General features: G+C 53.7%; 2 protein-coding genes across 26 annotated transcripts in view; one reads left to right on the top strand and one right to left on the bottom strand.

The window, feature by feature from the left end:
• LOC128329976 (zinc finger protein 398-like) overlaps positions 1-2,862 on the top strand; it is a 38,928-nt gene extending 36,066 nt beyond the window's left edge. For all 7 annotated transcript variants that reach the window (XM_053262022.1, XM_053262023.1, XM_053262018.1 and 4 more), the window contains one exon: positions 1,603-2,862. In XM_053262022.1, coding sequence (XP_053117997.1) covers positions 1,603-2,327 — 725 coding nt within the window. In that variant the 3' untranslated portion in view covers positions 2,328-2,862. The remainder of the gene's footprint in view (positions 1-1,602) is intronic.
• A 3,952-nt stretch (positions 2,863-6,814) lies between these two features.
• MAP4 (microtubule associated protein 4) overlaps positions 6,815-20,275 on the bottom strand; it is a 242,992-nt gene continuing 229,531 nt past the window's right edge. For 18 of the 19 annotated variants that reach the window (XM_053263541.1, XM_053263530.1, XM_053263538.1 and 15 more), the window contains 2 exons: positions 17,162-17,274; positions 6,815-14,328 (listed from right to left, as the gene is read on the bottom strand). In XM_053263541.1, the coding sequence (XP_053119516.1) occupies positions 14,065-14,328; positions 17,162-17,274 (377 nt within the window). In that variant the 3' untranslated portion in view covers positions 6,815-14,064. Of the gene's footprint in view, positions 14,329-14,780; positions 14,944-17,161; positions 17,275-20,275 lie in introns of all 19 variants that reach the window. The other variant, XM_053263533.1, reaches the window with a different exon arrangement.

Raw genomic sequence — 20,275 nt, forward strand, 5'->3', positions numbered from 1 at the left:
TTAAGTTTGAGTTTTTATCTATAGTTCAAATGTTAATGTTTTAACATAAAATTTTATGCTTTAGATTGTAAACCACCCAGGTATGCAATTATGGGGTGGTATAGAAATGTACCAAATAAATACATACAATATTTTCCTATGTAAACTGCTTTGGAAACTTTGGTTGAAAAGCAGCATATAACTATTTGTAGTAGTTCAACAACTTCTGGGGACCCAAGGTCGAGAACCCCTGGCTTAGAGAGGGTCAAACCCCTGAGCCCAGCAGCGTCTGCTATTGCCTACTCCCGACTGGCAGCAGGAGTCCGATGCCAGGCAAATGTCTTCCCTGGACCCCACCACCCAAGATCTTTTTGAAGAGTTGTGCTAGAGAGATTAGGGATGTACAAACTGGCTTGACCTCGAGCTGGTTAGGTTTGGCTCCGGTTCAGCCAAACCCTGCTGGCCGACTCAGGGCCGGTTCGGGGGTTTGAATGTCAAGGATTATATATGGGGACACGGCCACGGCCACGGGGGAATCTCCAGCAGTTCCCCCTCCCTTGCCAGTCTCCCCTCGATCTTGAAATGGCTTGGTTTGGTCGTTTTCGACCCGTTTTACATGACTGCTGGGTCAGGATGTAAATAGTATCTCCTTAGTCAATGGCAGCCAAATGGGCTGCAGTGGGTGGGGATAGGGATTTTTTTAACCCTGCTCTTCTGCCATGGCTCCAATCGAGCTGTTTACTCTGGGATAAAAAGCTCCCTTTGGACCCAATGAGAGCTCCCCCCGGCCTGGTGCATGTAGCAGCTGGATTGGGCCCTCTTGCATGAGAACAGGGGGTCAGTCGGATGGAAGCCCCTCTCCCTGCTGCCACGGTCCTGACCCAGTTGCTATTAACTCAAGTAAAACAACTTGTCCCAGCAAATACCACTACAGGTGTGTCATTGGCCTCCCCCACTATAGCATGGGGGTTTCCCAACCTTGGCTGCCCAGATGTCATTGGACTACAACTCCCATTGGCCTTTGGCCCTTGTGGCTGCAGATGAGAGCTGGTCTTGTGGTAGCAAGCCTGACTGGTCCCCTTAGCTAAGCAGGGTCTGCCCTGGTTGCATTTGAATGGGAGACCACATGAGAGCACTGTAAGATATTTCCCTCAGAGAATGGAGCCGCTGTGGGAAGAGCAGAAGGTTTCAAGTTCCCTCCCTGGCTTCTCCAAGATAGGGCTGAGAGAGAGATTCCTGCCTGCAACCTTGGAGAAGCCGCTGCCAGTCTGTGAAGACAATACGGAGCTAGATCGACCAATGGTCTGACTCAGTATATGGCAGCTTCCTAGGTTCCTATGATGGGAGTATTCCAGCAGCATATGGGAACCCCACCCTAACTAATCTCAGTGAGGGCCTAGGCCAGGGGTAGGCAGGCTTGGTCCTCCAGCTGCAGGTGGACTACAATTCCCATCTTCCCCAGCCACAATATTGGGGCTGGCAAGGATGGGAGTTGTAGTCCAACAGCAGCTGGAGGGCCGTCTGCCTACCCCTGGCCTAGGCCCTAACGCAGGCTCTGCCATTGTGCCGCTTGTGAATGGTTCCTGCGGTCATCGCCCTCTGCCCTCTCCTCTCCCTTTCTAGCCAGCGACAGACCCGGCCTGCGGCACCTTGAGGAGCACCAGCCAGAGGACCCCGCCAACCCCCCGCTCCTGCTCTTCTTCCCAGGCGGGTCAGTGGCCCCCATCTTCAACGGAGCCATCGGGGAGAGCCAGCCCCTCTCGGACCTGCATGGCGCCTGCCTCGGCCGCAGAGCCGGCGGGAGCAAGCCACGCCCTCCCGCCGTGCCCCCCCTGGAAGCGGGGATGGACCGGCCGCACACCTGCCTGGAGTGCGGGAAGACCTTCAGCCTGCTGCTCAGCCTGCAGATCCACCAGATGAACCACCAGAAGAAGAAGCAGTACGAGTGCGCCTACTGCGAGGTGGCCTTCAGCTGCCCCTCGGAGCTCGTCCGGCACCAGATGATCCACACGGGGGAGAGGCCCTACAAGTGCACGGTGTGCGGGAAAGGGTTTGTGCGGAAGCAGCACCTGATCCCCCACCTGCGCCTGCACACGGGCGAGCGGCCATATCACTGCGCCGAGTGCGGGAAGGACTTCATCTGCAAGCACCACCTGCTGGAGCACCAGCGCACCCACACCGGGGAGAGGCCCTACGCCTGCCCCGCGTGTGGGAAGAAGTTCCAGCGGAAGAAGTCGCTCAAGGACCACTTGCGGGTTCACAGTGCGGAGCGGGGGACGAGGGACTCTGCCCAGCCTCTCCCGCAGGAACCGGAGACGGCAGGGTCAAGGACAGGAAACATGTGGTAGCAGGAAGCCGAGCGGGGCGGGGGAGAAGGAAGGGGCACCCCACTTGGACAAGCAGCTGATGGGCACAGCGGAGTGTCCTCACCGCTACAAATCCAAAACCTGTTGCTGAAAACGCCCCGGTCTGCAGAGGCGGCGAATCGGGCTTGCTTGGCATATTTATTTGGGTCCTTAAAGCCCTGGAAAGGGAAGGGGCTGCAAGCCGCACAACACAGGCACTGCCGCTCAGACCTGTCCGCCCTTCGTGTTGCTGCGTCACCCGTTCATCTGCCGTCCCTCGCCTCACCTGTGCATTGGGTGTGTAACCTTTTCTCTGTCGCCCGACTAGTGTTGTGCTCTGTCCATGAATCCAGCAGGGGGAGGGACGGGGAGTCATTTTGAGTTTTGTCGCCTCTGGTATTTGCACCACCCTCCCAGGGTTTTTGCATCAGCTTGAGTAGATTGTAAGTCTGCAGGCAGGGAGTGTGTGGTTCCTAATTGTTTGGTACAATGCCTAGTGGTTTTAGGCACCACTTTAAATAAAACAAACTACATCATGCACACGTGTGCAATCGTCTAGAATTTAAGTAGATATTTTTAGTTCATTATCCCATCTAAATCAAATGTAAACAAGTTTGCATATTGTCAAACCTCAGTAGAAAAGTCTTTTGAGATACTGAAGGGAGTGTGAGAACTTTACCGTTCAACAAAAGCTGCTACCCAGTCAGGCAGAAAAAACCTTTATTTTCTCTTCTCTAGTATGCCAACAGCTGACAGCCCCCAAAAGTGATCCCTTAGCTTTTCCCTATCCTGATTACCTAAATTTTTTAGTTAACATCAGGGTTGTCTTCTATTATTTTTATTTATTTATTTTATTTAACATATTTTTATTAGACAACCCTGAATTTAAAACCACCCCTTTAAGATCACTGGTTAAATACAGGTTATAGCTGCATTGGCCAAAAGGAAGACAACTTTGAATGTAAGACCCAATTTCAAGAATCAAATAGCTTGCGGGAGAAACCTAGTCTTGGATTAAGGTAAATATGGTAATACCTTTTGCCCCTTCCCTTTTTCAAGAAGCTAAGGCAGTGGGGAAATGATTTGCCTAGCAAGCCAGAGGTTGAAGGCATCATCTCACACTGCGCAGGAGATGGCAATGGTCAACCCCTCCTGTATTCTACCAAAGACAACCACAGGGCTTTTCTGTGGTTGCTACAAGTCAACACCGACTTGCCGGCACACTTTAAGGCAGCGTACAAGCCCTACCCCACCCCATTTTACTTTATTATCACAACCAGCCTGAGGTAGGTTAGGCTGAGAGAAAGTGACCAGGCAAGGTCACCCATTGCTCCATGTGGAGATTTGAACCGGGGTCTCCTTCCCCATAGCCTATCGCTCTAACCACTACCCCATACTGAGTGGCTTGCAGTTACTCCTCTGTTGCAGTCATGTAGTCAGCATGGGGTTTCCCAACCTTAGAATGCCAGATATTGTTGAACTTCACCAATCCTCCCCAGAAACAACGGCCATGTGGCTCAGGATGACGGAAATGGTAGTTCAACAATATTTGGGGGGCCCAAGGTTCAGAGCCTCTGACCTAGACAGAGGCGACAACGTTTTAGGCCTCCTCAAAACATTTGTAGCCTCAAGTAGTAACATTAGCTTGAAAATGAATGGCAGGAAGGGTTATCTTAAGCAAGCAGTAGGCAACATATCACAATTCGGACATGAGAGAAAAACCCAACAGTCTGGCAATACAGGTAAAACTGGAAAATTCGAAGAAAATACACAGCCTATAGCATATTGCTTATTTAAGAAAAAGCGCTAGTGCTCCAGGCAAGGGATTGCAGAGTCTGCTAAGGATAAGGGAAGAACCACCCTATTTCTGGCTCACCTTGTAGATTTGGGATAAGATCTGTGGAGATCCACCAGTCCTGGGAATGTCACGTCCACACGGTGATGTAGGGTTGTGTGGAGTATTTAGTTCTGGCAAAAACTTTGCACAGGATTAAAACAATTATACAGGGAGTCACACTAGGGGTTGATGGGTGTCCACCAGTGGATCCCAGCCCCAACAAGGAAGAACACTGCTCTAACCACTGCACCACACTGGCTCTCTTAGCATCACTTAGTCACCCAAAGATCCTCCCTCTCCTGAAGCTGGCTCTGTGACTAGCCTCTCATTTTGTCACTTGGGAGTCCCTCTCTCTGTGCCCCAATATATCCAATGGCAAATTTCCACACAGGCAATATAGACAGCCGCCTATGGTGGCAAACCTTGGGGAGCAGCATCTGGAGGGAAACTTAATTCTTTTTTCCTTCTACCTTTGAAAACACCGCTGTGTGGCTGTGGAGGCTCCGACCGCCTCCTACATCATCACAGGAGGTGAGGTCGGGCACTGGAGGACGGCAGTGAAAGAGGTCCTCCCGCAAGCCCGACTTACAAATGACTCAGAGCGGGCAATTTCGGGCCTTTGTGCATGCAAAAAAATAGAGTTAAGTTTCCCTCCCCCCCCCCACAAGCCCCCTTACTCTGCCTATGGGCAGCCAAAAGATTAATCCACCCCAAATACAGTGAGGGAAATAAGCATTTGATCCCCTGCTGATTTTGTCCGTTTGCCCTCTGACACAGAAATGACCAGGCTGTAATTGGAATGGTAGGTTTATTGTAGCTGTGAGAGACAGAATAACAACAAACAAACCCTCAAAAACCCAGTGCCCAAAAGTCAGCGATGGATGTGCATTGTAGTGAGGGAAATAAGTATTCGATCCCCTATCAACCAGCAAGATTTCAGGCTCCCAGGTGTCTTTTCACTTTATGCAGGTCACGAGCTGAGATGAGGAACACCCTCTGTAAGGGAGTGCTCCTAATCCCAGCTTGTTACAGTACCTGTATAAAAGACACCTGTCCATAGAAGCAAGCAATCACTCAGCTTCCAAACTCACCCCCATGCCCAAGACCAAAGAGCTGTCGAAGGATGTCAGGGACAAGGTTGTAGACCTGCACAAGGCTGGACTGGGCTACAGGACTATCGCCAGGCAGCTTGGTGAGAAGGTGACTACAGTTGGCACGATAACTCGCAAATGGAAGAAACACAAAGTAACTGTCAATCTCCCTCGGTCTGGGGCTCCATGCAAGATCTCACCTCGTGGAGGTGATCATGATCATGAGAACGGTGACAAAGCAGCCCAGAACTACACGGGGGGAACTTGTCAATGATCTCAGGGCAGCTGGAACCATAGTCACCAAGAAAACAATTGGTAACACACTACGCCGTGAAGGACTGAAATCTTGCAGTGCCCGCAAGGTCCCCCTGCTCAAGGCAGCACATGTGCAGGTCCGTCTGCAGTTTGCCAATGCACATCTGAATGATCCAGAGGAGAACTGGGCGAAAGTGTTGTGGTCAGATGAGACCAAAATCGAGCTCTTTGGCATCAACTCAACTCGCCGTGTGTGGAGGAGGAGGAATGCTGCCTATGAGCCCAAGAACACCATCCCCACCGCCAAACATGGAGGTGGACACATGATGCTTTGGGGGTGTTTTTCTGCTAAGGGGACAGGACACCTTCACCGCATCGAAGGGACGATAGACGGGACCATGTACCGTCAGATCTTGGGTGAGCACCTCCTTCTCTCAGCCAGGGCATTGAGAATGGGTCGTGGATGGGTATTCCAGCATGACAATGACCCAAAACACACAGCCAAGGCAACAAAGGAGTGGCTCCAGAAGAAGCACATGAAGGTCCTGGAGTGGCCCAGCCAGTCTCCAGACCTTAATCCCATAGAAAATCTGTGGAGGGAGCTGAAGGTTCGGGTTGCCAAACATCAGCCTCGAAACCTTTCTGACTTGGAGAGGATCTGCAAAGAGGAGTGGGACAACATCCCTCCTGGGTTGTGTGCAAACCTGGTGGCCAACTACAAGAAACGTCTGACCTCTGTGATTGCCAACAAGGGTTTTGCCACCAAGTACTAAGACATCTTTTGTGAAGGGATCGAATACTTATTTCCCTCACTACAATGCAAATCCATCGCTGACTTTTGGGCACTGGGCTTTTGAGGGTTTGTTTGTTGTTATTCTGTCTCTCACAGCTACAATAAACCTACCATTCCAATTATAGCCTGGTCATTTCTGTGTCAGAGGGCAAACGGACAAAGTCAGCAGGGGATCAAATACTTATTTCCCTCAAGTGAATATCTCAGTGTCTCAGATTTTGTTGACGTGTGAATGCCACGCCAAGGCAAGGGTCCCTTACGAGTTGCATGTGTGAACGGGAGTTGGGTGCAAAACCTTGGACTAGAGCAGATGCTTCCCTTCCCACCCGCACTGGAATTCTGGAGCGGAGGTTTTTGCTTCCATGCCATCTGCTGCCTGGGTCACTCTCTGACCTTGAAAGCACCGTGACAAGCGGGCTGAAATTATAACTAGATGCCTGGAACAGGACACAGTCGACTCATGGGGAGAGAAAGAAGAACAAAGCCGCAAAGGAATCCAGACGCAGCCAGGAGCCAAGGTTGAACATCTAGAAGCTTTATTTAAACCCTTTACAATAAGTAGGAAGAATCACAACATCAAATTCGGAAATGTTGCCAACGGAGACAGTCATACTATTACAAGTCCAAGCACAGGAGAGGGAGGTACAAAGGCAGAAGCAGACGGCTCAAGAACCAGCCCCCTTGGCAGTGACAGGGGGGCTCTGAGCTCCCACCTGGACTAGTTCGTCCGATCGCCTCTCCTGTGTCCCAGCCCCAACTAACCATGCATTTCTCTCCCCCCCCCCACCCCAAACCAGCACCACCCCTGCTAGGCTATGAACCTGCACAATTCAGCGCTCAGTCACTGCCACAAATGGCTTCACTTGGTGCCCCCCTCTGGGGACGGAGCCCCACTCAGCACCAGAGGAGCCATGCAAGACGCCTCTGGAGATCCCGATGGCCACCACCAGGAACTCCACAGACACAAAAGTCCTTGTCGGTGCCATGCAGGCGGCCACATCACCTCCCTGCCAGTTCTCATTCATCCAGGCTGAGGGGGGACAGGTCAAGTGCTCAAACTGCCCAGAAACGGCAGGCCCCCGAAAGTGCCATGTCCTGCCTGCCATTTTGCCAGCTCCTGCCCTCTGCCATGCTCCTTTCTGTGCCTTTTCTCCAGAGCCAAGCAGCACTCAATGGGCTGGAGCCAACTGTTGGGCTTTGGGTCCAAGGGACTGGAGGAGGAGGGACTCAAGATTAACCCCCACCCTGGACTGCAAAAGGCCAATGATGGAAGCCTCACGTGCAGCGATTCCTGCTCTCTCAAGTTCTTCTGTGCTCCTTCAAGAGACATGCCAACCAGGTGGACAGCCCACCCCAAGGAGGAGAATTTCCCCTCAATTACGAAGAAACCCCCAGTTCTCCAGCCAGCTGAGCACTGACAACCACTCATGGTTCTGCCACTATCCCAGAAGTCACAGGAAAATGCTACAAATAAGGCAGAGAGGTGGGAGCTCAAGACATTTCACCCACCAAACAGCTGTGCTGCATCGGGGTCCAAAAGGTGCCCCCCTGCCCCCCAATCTCTCCAAAGACATCCGTGCGGCAAGAGATGGTTTATGCCAGCAAGGTCACCCTGATCAAAATGTTGGGAGCTCTTCCTTTCCTGCGTTCTGCCTGCTACACTGTTAGGATGGGAAGAAAAGACAGAACCTTGATCCACATGGAGCTGTGCTTCAAGATCTGGCAGCTGCCCACATGACACTATCCACACGAGTTTAGGGTGCCACTTGCATGCTACTCTACAGCAAAATGACGCAACCACATTCAGGGTGAAGATAGGAGCAACATTTTAAGAGTGGTGGAAGGCAACGGCCCCTCCACGACAATGAAAACAAGCATTTCTCACTCCCGGGATGAGCTCAGAAAAACCAGCCCTGTATATGTTTGTAGCGGTCCGGCTTGAATATGGAAAAGCGGGTTGTGAAGGGCCCCACTGATCCATAACCATGCCATCACCAACACACATTCCTGCCTCTAAGGCATTTTGCAGTTGTTTTTAACATGTTTTTGTTGCTTTTTGGATTAAGCTGGAGGGAGGACGTATGCACATATTAATGCACAACTTGCCTCTTTTAAACTCAGCCCCCCCCCCCAAAGGCAGACAAGACAAAGCTGGTAAGGATTTCTAATGCAAGCTGGGAAACTGAGCTCACTCCTTGGGTGGAGACCCCCCTCTGCCTGCCTTTGAAGCCCCAGGACCGTCTTCACCCATCCTGCCAACCCAAAACCACCTGGTGGGACAGAGAAGCCAAGACTGCAGCCCAGCCCCCGCAGGGACAGAGGCAGGTTGGCGAGAAGCCCAGACGGCCTCTCCAGGCCTCCCATTCAGGCGCTTTCTCCGGAGCAGCAGGAACACCTTCCCCGCCCTTCTACTGTGCGTACCACTGATATGTGACGAGATGGCACAGAAGCCACTCGGGGCCCCACGGCTCCCGCTGAAAAGAGCGCGCCCCACAAGACAGACCCGAGTGTCCGCTGTGAGACTCCATCGCTCCTCACAGCACCGCCAGCACACCGCCGGCTTCCTCTCACCAACATGTTCCACCCCCCAGCAGCTACTGCAAGCCCAGGGAAGACCTTGGGAGTTGTTTCCCCAATGCACAGGAACGCTCCATGCCTCCACTGGAGGGGAACCCCTCCTGCTCCCCAGAAGCAGCCCACTTCACTTGTGGGTACCCCCATCTGTGCCCTGGACTCCTTTGCGCTCACCATGCCCCCCAAGAAAGGGGCTCATCTCCAGCTAGGACGGGCACGTCCATCTCCCTCCAGCCGAGCGAGTTCGGTCTGATACAGCGAGCTATGGCCGCTCAGTACTCTAAGGCTGCAATGCCAAACTGGCTTCCTTCCCAGACGGGCTCCTCCGGGCACATCTGCCCCAGAACCTCTGCCCCCACTGCAGGGCCTGCTGCTGCATGTCCTCGGGTGCACGAGCAGAGCCCACAAAGGGCCTGGCCCCTGGAGCCTAACACACCCCAGGTCTTTTCAAGGTGGCCGCGGAAGAGGGTTCATGGCGGGCAAGCAGCCTTGCGGGAAAACTGGTCTGCCATCACCAGTCTTCTCATCGCTCAACACTGTATGGGGTGCCCCACGGTGCTCTGGGACACAGATTAAACATTGGCACTGTAATAGCCAAGCCGGTCCTCACGTCCACAATGAACTGATCACCAAGGTGTGCAACCAAGCCTTGTTAATTCCTATAGTCCAGGGGTTCTCAAACTCAGGTCCTCAGACGTTTGGACTACAACTCCTATCATGGCCTTTGGCCACTGTGGCTGGGGATGATGGGATATGTAGTCCAACACCACCTGGGGACCTGAGTTTGAGCAGCCCTGCTATCACCCTCACCACCACTGCCACCAGAGTCTGGTCATCTCCGATCTGTAGGGAAGAATGCCTAACATTGAAGACCTTCCCAACAGATAAAACCTCAACATTCTGTGGAACTCCAGTCACTGGAGAGAAGGCTACACAGCCCATAAAGCAAAGGGTTCACAAGCTTCAGTCCCCTGATGATGTTGGACTCCAACTCCCATCATCTCCAGCCACAAGGCTGAATTGAATCCCCTGGCCATAGACAGTTTGCTAACCTGACCAGACACAATTCACACAACCATCATGTATATGTAGGTAGGGATCCCTCTGCTTTCTCCCCTCAGGCCCAGCGGCACCGAAGCGAGCCATTGTAGTCTTCCATTTCAAGCAGAAAATGGCTACTCTAGAAGCTGCTCCCTCGACCCACACTGGGATGCTTGGCTGACAAGGCCGAGAGGTCAGATGGCAACCCCCATGCATGCTAAATACATATAGCGCACAACCCACATAGTTCTCTTGCACAAGCTACACTGAAATACGCAGGAGCTCCACAGGAGCATGTGCACCATGGCTCAGTTCCACCCATCTTCCACTCCGGCACCCACAACCTACCACCCAAAGTGGTCTCTCCTTCAGTTGCAGCTAAGGTCCATCTGATCCAAACCCCATTTCCACCACTCCGCCTCTCTGTCCTTTTCAGCCTATGCCAGGGATGCAGAACTTTACCCTTCCTGCCGACACTGGACGACAAATCCCACCATCCCATGGTGGCTAGGGAATGGGTGATGGGGCTTGTAGTTGAAAGCAGCTGCAGGGCCAAAGTTGTGCAGCCCTGGCCAACACTACGTGAGATCGCCAGAGCAGACAACCCCCCCCCCCGCCCACCAGCATTTGCTTCTGTTCCTCCAAACAAGGGGGGAGGGGGCCTACCCTGGGCTTAGGACCCTTCCCCAAATTGCAGTATTTACAAGCCACTTCCAAATCGAAAATTGCATTGTTAAAAATCCTCATTAAAAACCAAAGCTGGGGATTAAAAAAACACCCCCCAACCATCTCCTAAGTGCCTCTGGGCCTAAGGCGAGAACACAGGCACGACGCATGCTTGTGGGTGCGTGGCAGAGAAGCACACGCACACACAGTGGGTCATCCAGCTGGGACCAGGTGCAGAGAGAAGGGACCCCCCTGCACTGCTGTCCCATCAGCAGCCCACCCCCCCACCCCCATGGCTTGGGAACTGAGACATTTCAACCATATTTTTGTTTGGGGTTTTTGTTTTGTTTTTTGCAATCCCAGGAGATAAAGTGCAATGTTATTTGACTTTCTGCTGAAAGTCCCCAGCTGACAGACCACGAGAACAAGCCCTCGCTCAGGCTCTGTGGCCTGGAGTGATACGATCCAAACCTAGAAACCCAGCCAAGTTTTCACTCTCCAGGATCCCCTTCTAAGTTTGGGGGGCAGGAAGAAAGGGAGCCCAAGACGGTGGCGTTGGGTGCCCACCATCTCTACGCGGCTTCTCTGTACTCTTTCCTGCAAGAGAAGTGGAGACTCTTGGCCCCAAGTGGTCTGTGACCCACACAGGACATGGGTCTTCGCCTCCCCACGGAGGGCATGAGGCACACTTGCTCTTCTACAGTGGCCTGGGAGGTCCCCATTTCAGAGCCCAGGCTTGCATTATTGCTTCAGGAACAAGTCCCCCCTTTAGAGGGGGTGCCTAGACGAAATCCCTCCCCCCTTTGAGCCAGGGGTGAGGGTGGCAGACTGGAAGATCAAAGCTGGTGGTGGGCAGAGTGTGACAAGGAGGACAGCAGCATCCGTGGCGAGGCAGTGATATACATCCGAGTGGGGGAGAGACATGCAGGAGACTCACAAGCAGGCGGGGGCGGGCGGGTGGGGAGAACGTCCACATGCAAGAGGCAGCCGCCTCTGACGGCTCCCAAGACTCTGCGCTCCACTCTGTAGACTTTCCCCCAAAGAGGTCAGCCGTGACTCCAAGAAGCCGCTGTCGGGTCCAGCTGGGCCAGACGCAAAGTCGAACACAGAGTCTTAATCCAGTGGGAAGTTCTCTGGTTCAAGCCTCATTCACATGAAGATGAGCGCCCAGCCATTCCTGGGAAAGGGGCTCGCACCGGAGGATTTCCCACTGGGCTGTGTGGCAACGTGGGTCAGAGCGGGCCTCCCATTCCACCGCCATTAATGGCACCAAAAGCCCACCCCCGCTTACTTGGCCGCATGATTGGGCTTGGACTGCCAAACTGAGCTCCTGAGCTGCAGAAAATGTCAGGACAGGCGGGTGGGGGGGGGGAGAGGAGTTGGAATGGGACGCAGAGGATGCTGGGAGATGGGTGAAGCGCTCGAGGGAGATGAACAGCAATGCACGCCCCGTGGTCCCCCGGAGAGGAGAGCAGAACCAAGAGGGCCAACTGGGCAGCTGTGAGCGGGCTGATCCTCAGCAGGTTTGCAACACGGACAGGGCAAGGAGGAGGCTCGGAAGGAACAAGGCTGAGACGCAGGGCGGGGTGGCACAGATATATATAACGGCCCCTTTCTAGGCGCAACGGCCCTGTGAAAAATTCGTAATCCTCCGAGGAGGAAGATGCGAGTATGTGATTGAGCGGACCACTTTGATGCAAAAAATAAAAGAAAATTAAAAAAAAATCCTGTTACAGTTTAAAAAGCCATTTTATTAGAAATCATGCAAACTTTTATTATATAAAAAACCACAAGTGCAATACGCACGCACGCATGCGCGCGTGTGTGTCTGTGTGAGTGCAGACCCTGGGTGACTGTGTCACTGAGAAGCATCCTGACCGGAGGGAGAGGCCAGGGGGCGGCCGTGCCTTTCCAGCCCCCCACTCCTGCCGCCGTCCTGCCACCCCTCCACTCTCTCCCTAGCCCCAAACAGAAGTTTGCCTGCAGACCACCCCCCCACCCCCACCCCCCCGCTTTGTTCCCTGCAGTTTGGTTTTTCAGATTTAAGTTAAAAGTTCCCCACGACTCTCACACCACACGATTTTTAAAGTTTTATTTACATTTCATTCTTTAGTGTCATTTGCAACACGAAATAAGGAGTTTCAAACCCTAATCATCTCCCCCCGCTCCTGACCTCGCCCCTCAGGGGGGAAAAGCAAGGACTTCCTCTCCGGGGCTGAGCGTACGCCCTCTTCCTCTCCTTGACACATCACGCTCAGCCAGCCAGCCAGCCACACAGACTCTGCCTTCGGACCCTCGCGCACTTTCAAGTGACCCTCAAGTGGCCCACGGCCCTCCCCTCCAGACGGCTTCTCTGCCTTCGACCGTGTAACTTGTGGAGCACACCCCATCCCACGTCCGCTTCAACAGCAACCTGCACATCCCAGAGCCCAATCCACAGCAAGGAAGGAAGGAAGGTTCACCTAACCACCGCCCCCTTCCCCTGGCTGACCCCACAGCAGCCGTGACAAGAGCCAGGAAGAGAGGGGCCCGGGAAACGCTGGCCGGATCCATTTCACAGACCCTACTGGAGAAAGAGCCACTTGCGGCCGTCAGTTATGGGGCCCCCTGGGCAGCCTGGTACGTTTGCAAGTAGAGGCACCTCCCCTCCCCAAATAACACATCCTTATAGCTTTAATCAACACGGCTTAATGTAATTTTGCTCCATCATTTCAAAATAAAATAAAATTGTTTTAACACACACACAAAATAAACACCACACAAAGAGAAAAATAATAATAAAAAGAACACAGTTAAAATGGCAGGATATGTCAATATGAAGCCAGCAGCATGGCGGAAGCGGTTAATGGTTCTCTTAATTAATTCTCCTACGGCAAGAGGCGGGGAGGGAGGGAGAGGCGGTGGGGGGGGGGGAAGCATGAGCCTGCGATAAGCACAACATTAAATCAGCAACACCTTTATCACAATGAGAGACGGAGGGGGGAAAAATAAAATAAAAAGGAGGCAGAGAGTTAAAGCAGGGAGGAGTTCCCGAAGAACATGAAGTATGTGTGAGAATCAAAGCCACCAGCATTAAGCGGGAGGCGGGGGGGGGGGGGGCGGGGAAGACAGCAAAGCTCACCCCCGTTAACTCCCACCCGGCCTCAGGCTCCGCCAAGGGTGGCACACAGCAGCCCGCTCCACACAGCCAGCCCAGAAGCACCTGGGGGCACCGGGACGCTTGCCATCGCCCTCGGGGCCCCTCCCCACAGGAAAACAGGCAGGCAGCCGGCGCTGGGGGGCCCTGTCTGCACCGGAGGCCCCCAGAGGAGGCGCCGCTCTTCGCCAGGGTGGGCCGAGGCCCAGCGTGCTCTCGAGAGTGAGTGACACCCGGCGGGGCTGGTCACTCCCCGCACACTCCCTGGCCCAAAGCTGGGCTCCAGGTTAAGGGAGACAAGCTTTGTGTGTGGGGCAGGAGGCAAGCGGGAGGGCAGGGGGGCAGAGTCACAAGCCTTGCTGAGAAAGGGAGGCAGAGGTCTCTTCCGCGCGGGGAGCCTGCCGTGGCAGTGGTGGTGGCGATGGTGGCGGCGGCGGCGGCGGCGGCAGCAAAGAGGCGGCGGCAACAGAGCTGAGGCTCTCGCTGACGGAGGTGCTACGTCGAGGGGAGGTGCTGCCAGAGAAGACGGGGGGGTTGGAGGCGACGGGGTCCGCGCCGTGGTCCGTGCGGGCCTTGGCCTTCTCACGGAACGTCAGCTTGTGGGACTCAATCTGCAGCGGGAAGAGGGGGAGAGAAAGGGGCGGAAGGCGATACCAGAATGTCATCGTTAGATGCCTGGAAAATAAAAGGCAATTTGGCTTCATTAACACAAGTAGCAACGTTTCACAAAACAAAACAAAAACACAAAACACAGACACACAAACGTCAGCGCATCCGAAACAATCTCACTTTCTACTTTAAAGCTGCAAAATGGGGGTGGGGGGAGGGAGAAGGTGGACCTACAACTTGCCTACTAGCCTCTTTGGACCCCCCCCCCCACACTTTTAAGTGGCCTCTTTGGCCAGTCCGAAGCGGGAGTGGCCCCCACTTTCCCTCCTGGCCCTGCCAGCTCACTTCTCCACCACCGATAAAAGGCGCCTTGTGAGGATCGCCTAAGACCCCACCCGCTTGCTGCCGCCGCCGCCGCCGCGCATCCTGGGAGAGAGAAAGTTCCAGAACTTACTTGTTTCTTGTATGTGACTGTCGAAGGACTGAATTTCCCTTGGGTCACCACCACCCTGAGCGGGCGCGGCCAGCCCCACGCCATTCTCCTGCATGCCACTGCTGCCTGGCGGGGGCGCGGTCACAGCTCCGTTCTGTGGGGCTGCCTCCTCGCCCCCCTCAGTCTATAATGAAACAATGGGGCGGGGAGGACAATGAGGCGTCAATACAAGGATGGGGGTGAGATGGAGACAGCCGAGGAGGAGGAGGAGGAGGAGAGAGAGAGAGCGCCTCGCCGGAGAGGACGCGCTCCCCGACACACAGGGGCGATGAGGGGCTGCCGGAGGCCTGACCGGGAGGGGAGCGCGGCATGGACGGAGGTCCTGAGGGAAACCAGCCTCGCCAGCTCTGCACTCGGAACGGACTTATTCAACCCCTTCTTCACACGCAGGCGCCTCTTGTCTAAACTACTGTGACCGCCTGTCTCTGCCCGGCCACCACCTCCTGCTGCTGCTTCCCTCTTTCCAGCCATGCAGAAAAGCGAGCTAAAGATCAGTGTCCTTTCAAGATTCTAGTCCTCATTTTTAACCTCCACTCCCAACTCCTTCCCAGGCATCTTGCCGCCTCCATTCTGCTCAAGGTCATCACTCACCCACGATGCCAGGGCCCAACTCCCGTGGACTGTGTGCAGGGGCAGGGTGGCGAGTTGCACTCAGCACCCTCTGCAAGGACCCCAAGGTGCTCCCCGCCCACGGGCAGAAGAAAGAGGCCTCCTAGCGGCCCTGCTCCTGTCCCATTCGCCTGGGGTCTCTTGTCCAGCTGCCTGCCTCTCTCCCTTTCATGTTCCCTCAAGACCCACATATGGACACCAGCATGGCGGGGGGTGAAAGCGTTCGATTAGGACCCGGGTTCAAGTTCTTGTTCAGTCACCTGGCTCAGTGAGTGACTTCGGGTGTGGACAGCAGGCCCTGTAGTAGTGGGCATGAGCTGTGTCCCCTTTGCTCAGCAGGGCTCAGCTTGGTTTGCAAGCACATGGGTGACTACATGTGAGCCCTGCCTGCTCCTAAGATCTTCCTCTTCGGGGCCGGGGCCGTAGCTCAGTGGAACAGCCTCTGCGCGGCATGCAGAAGGCCCCAGGCTCAGCCTCCGTCACGATCTCCATTTGAGGCTGGGGAAGAGGCCTGCCTGGAATCTGGGAGATGCCGCTACCACTCAGTGTGGGCAACACGGAGCTCGATGAGCCAAGGCCTGACTCCGTGGAAGGCAGCTTCCTATGGGCCAGTCACCTCTCTCTCTACGTAATCCACCTCACAGGGTTGTTGTGAGGACAGAAAGAGCCATGCATGTTGCTCTGAATTCTTCTTCGGAGGAAGGAGAGACAAACATGAACAGTCTATGAACCTTCCCTGAACTTCGTGTGGTTGGCCCTTCCAAGGCGACCCTGGAGGTACTTTCCGATATGGGGTGGGCTGGAGTGGGGGTGTGTGTGCTCCCTCCCACTCTGTCCGCTCAAGGTGCTCAGTGGCGCCAGAGGGGATCGGCCCGGGACCCTGGCCAAGTCGGATGCCTGAAGCACCTTTGCAGGCCGGGGGAGGAAGCCTGCTCGGGGAGCAGGGGCGGCCACAAGGCAGGCACTCCGGGGAGCTGGAATCCTCACCCTGCCAGCCAGCCAGCCCTCCCACCGAGAGCCAAGCATGGACGCTGGAGGGCTGGAGAGAGCAAAGCAGCAGTGGGTCCCGAGCGAACGCAGAGAGCCCCCTTCTCGGGCAGAAAAACAGAATAAAAAATCTGGAGCTGGGGTGGGGGGTGGACCCCCACCCCCGCCCCCATGAATGCCCCAAGGTTTCCCCCTGTGCCCATACTGGTGGGAGGCTGGACGGGCAGCTGGTTTCTACCACTGGAGGCGGCCGCTGGCCACTCTGACTGCAGACGCCTGCCAGCCCTGCTCCCCAAGCCTCCGTCAAGCCCCCAGCCAGTGGGTTGAAGGGAGAAAGGGAGAGAAGGGAGGAAGACCCCCAGGCCTGGGCGTGGCGGGGGGGGATGTTTCTGCCCCATCCCTTCAACAGAGTGTAGGGGTGGAGATCGAGGGGAAGGGCAAAGAGACACCTGCCTTGTCTGCTCCTCCACCAACTCTGTGCATTGGTCGGGCGGGGGGAGGGGAGGAGAGGGAGCCTCCCCGCCCCCCCTTCGGCCCCCCCACCCTCACCCTGCTGGGAATTACCTGGCAGTCAAGAGTGGAGAGATTGGCAGCACCTTCGGTCACGTGGCAAGATGGAAATGGATGCGAGGGTGGCGGGGGTGGGTGGGGTGGCAGCAGGACAGACAAGTGGCCACACGAGCAAGACAGGGGGTGAGGGGGGGCGGGGGGGGGAGAACCAGGCCCGGGCCCAGCCCGACATGTACCTTCACGATGCCCCCAGCCGGTACGTGCCCCACGTTGTCCAGGGAGCCCACTTTCGCCTGGGCTTTGTCCTTGAAGTTCAGCTTCTGGTTTTCGATCCGCACATCTCCGCCTCCTGGAAGAAGCATTTTGTTGATTTGACAGGCGCACTTCCCTCCCAGAGAGCTTCGCCCCCTCCCACCCTGGGGGCTTTTAGGAGGAGACCTTAAAACCTATTTGTTCGGAGAGGCCTTTTAATGTGTGGCACTATAGCCTGGCGGGTTTTTAATCTTAATTGGGTTTGTTTTTGAATGTATTTATTCCACACTGTGTGTTTATGCATCCATCCATTGGCTATGACATCGTCAGCTGCTTTTAAAAAACAATTGAAGATCTTTTTATTTGTTCAGGCTCTTACCCTGTAGGGGCTGCCCAGTCGCTCAGCTTCCCTGCTTCTGTTTGTCCTTTTTACAGTTCGGTGTTTGGGTGTGTGTGTGTGTGTGTTTTATGGGGTGGGTTTTTTTGGTTTTTTTTACTGTGCAATTGATTTTAAGGTTCTCAATGTGATTTTTATGGAGTTTTATTGTATTCTAACTTTTGTAAACTGCCTTGAGATGCCTTATGAAAGGCAGTATAAAAACTGAATAAATAAATAAATTTTGTTTTATTGTGTTAAATATTACAAAGGAACATAGGGAGCTGCCATATACTGAGTCAGACCATTGGTCGATCTAGCTCAGCATTGTCTGCACAGACTGGCAGCAGCTTCTCCAAGGTTGCAGGCAGGACTCTGTCTCAGCCCTACCTGGAGAGGGAGGACACGACCGAGAGGTTCACGTGGATGAGACAGTAAATCTCTTCTGGAAAGGACATCAGACGTAACCTCTCCCCCCCCCCCCCCGATTACCTGATGTGCCTTGTAATCCCCATGTATGATGTGCAAACACCACTTTGTATATAATTGTGCTTTGGTAACGTACTGTATGCTTTGGTAGTTTGTTGGTTTAATAAAAAAAATTTTGTCCTATAAAAAAATAAATAAATCTTGTCCTATCTTGGAGATGCTGCCAGGGAGGGAACTTGGAACCTAGATGCTCTTCCCAGAGCAGCTCCATCCCCTAAGGGGACTCTCTTACAGTGCTCACACACCTAGTCTCCCATTCCTATGCAACCAGGGCGGATTCTGCTTAGCTTAAGGGGACAAGGCATGCTTGCTGCCACAAGACCAGCTCTCCTCTTTGCATGCCGGAAGGCAGCTGCCACAAAATTAAGATTACAAGCAAAAGATTGAGAACTGAAATATAAATATTTATAGTAATTTTTAAACAGAATAGCATCCAGATCTTGGCATGGGGATGCCTCTGTCCATTACAGGCTTGTTTCATACTCCAAAAGATTCCTCCTCTCATTTTGCAAAAGCCTATAAACCAGGAGCTGTGAAACTTGGTTCCCCAGATGCTGCCCTACAACTCCCATCACCGCAGCGACAACAGCCAAAGACCTGGGGAACCAAGTTTGACAACCCCTGAGAGAGAGAGAGAGAGAAATAGATAGATAGACAGACAGACAGACTACAACTGAGATCCTGGTGACCAAGAGGGTAGATACTTGGACCTTCCTTTTACAGGGTTTCTTGTGCTGCCCAAAGCATATGGAACAGAGGGGGCTCCTTTCTACTGAGTCAAGTCACTGGTCCATCTAGCTCAGTATTGTCCACACAGACTGGCAGCGGCTTCTCCAAGGTCGCAGACAGGAATCTCTCTCAGCTTGATCTTGGAGGAGCATCTAGGTCATTTTGGAGCCTGGACCTAAAGATATTTGGAGGTCCCACCCACCCAGTATTTTTAACACAACCACACCACCCGGGACACACTAAAGGCCCTGGACTTCGGCCCGGAAGTCCAGGGGTAAGAGCATCTGTGCCCAGCCCTACCTGAAGATGCTGCCAGGGAGAGGACCTGGGACCTTCTGTGTGCAAAGCAGATGCTCTACCACTGAGGGGCGGCCCCACTCGTGACTACTCTGTTTGGAGAGTTGTGCCTTGTAGCAATGCACAGACCTTAAGCCCCCCCATACAGCCATCTCTGATCCTCCCTCTGCTTAAAAGCAGCACCTGCAACATACTCCAGTTGCTGAAGACCAGGGCTCCCCAACCTGTGGCACTCTAGATTCTGCAGAACTCCAGCTCCCATCAGCCTCAGCCACACTAAATTATAGTTGGGGACAATGCAAGTTGTAGTTCAGCAGCAGCTGGATCACCACGGGATGGGAACCCTGGCTGTGGACCATCTGTGGCTGGTGCCCTCAAGTGCATCCCCTCTCACTTAACTTCTGCCTTCCCTTTTGAAAACTGAGTTTTAAAACGGCAATGCCGTCGTTGGGAGGGTACTAGTGACATCACGAGGGGGGTGATCAGGGCACCCCCAGCACACCACAGGCCAGAAATCGCTGCCTAAGAGCACCGGAATAAAGCGTAGCAGGGAAGAGTGAAGCTGAGGCCCTCCAGCTGCTGCTGGACTACAACTCCCAACATCCCCGGCTGCAACAAACTGTGAATGAGGACTATGGGTGTTGTAGTCTAGCAACAGCAGGGCCATCCCTGGCCTATTTGAAGTCACTAGTCCAGATCTTCCACTGCCACATTCTCAGCCCTGCCTAGAGTCTGGGCGTCACAGGGGGCAAATCCTGTGTGCCAGCCTGCCTCTGTGCGTAGAAATTTAATCACAGCATCTAGACACAGCAGGGCTGGCTGAATGGAGGAGGTAGAATGGGGCAGAACAGCTGCTGGGCTAGAATCCAGGAGATGGCACTGTTAAGATTTTGTCGAGGAACACCGGGGCTCTGGAACTCACTCCCACATGAAATCAGAGCCTCCCCAACTCTGGCTGTTTTTAAGCGACATTTAAAAGCACACCTGTTTTATCAGGCTTTTAGTTTATGATGTTTTCAAGTTTTATTTATGGTAATTTAAATTTGTTTTTACAGGATTTCTAGGTTTTAGATGTTGTGGTTAAATTGTAAACTGCTCCATGTTTCTGGTCAATGACCGAAATAAAGTATGATGATGTAAACTGCCCTGAGATTTCATGTAGGATGGTATAAAAATGTGATCAATAATAAATAAGAATAAATCCCAG

This window comes from Hemicordylus capensis, chromosome 6 (genome assembly GCF_027244095.1).
Source record: "Hemicordylus capensis ecotype Gifberg chromosome 6, rHemCap1.1.pri, whole genome shotgun sequence".
Taxonomy (NCBI): Eukaryota; Metazoa; Chordata; class Lepidosauria; order Squamata; family Cordylidae; genus Hemicordylus; species Hemicordylus capensis.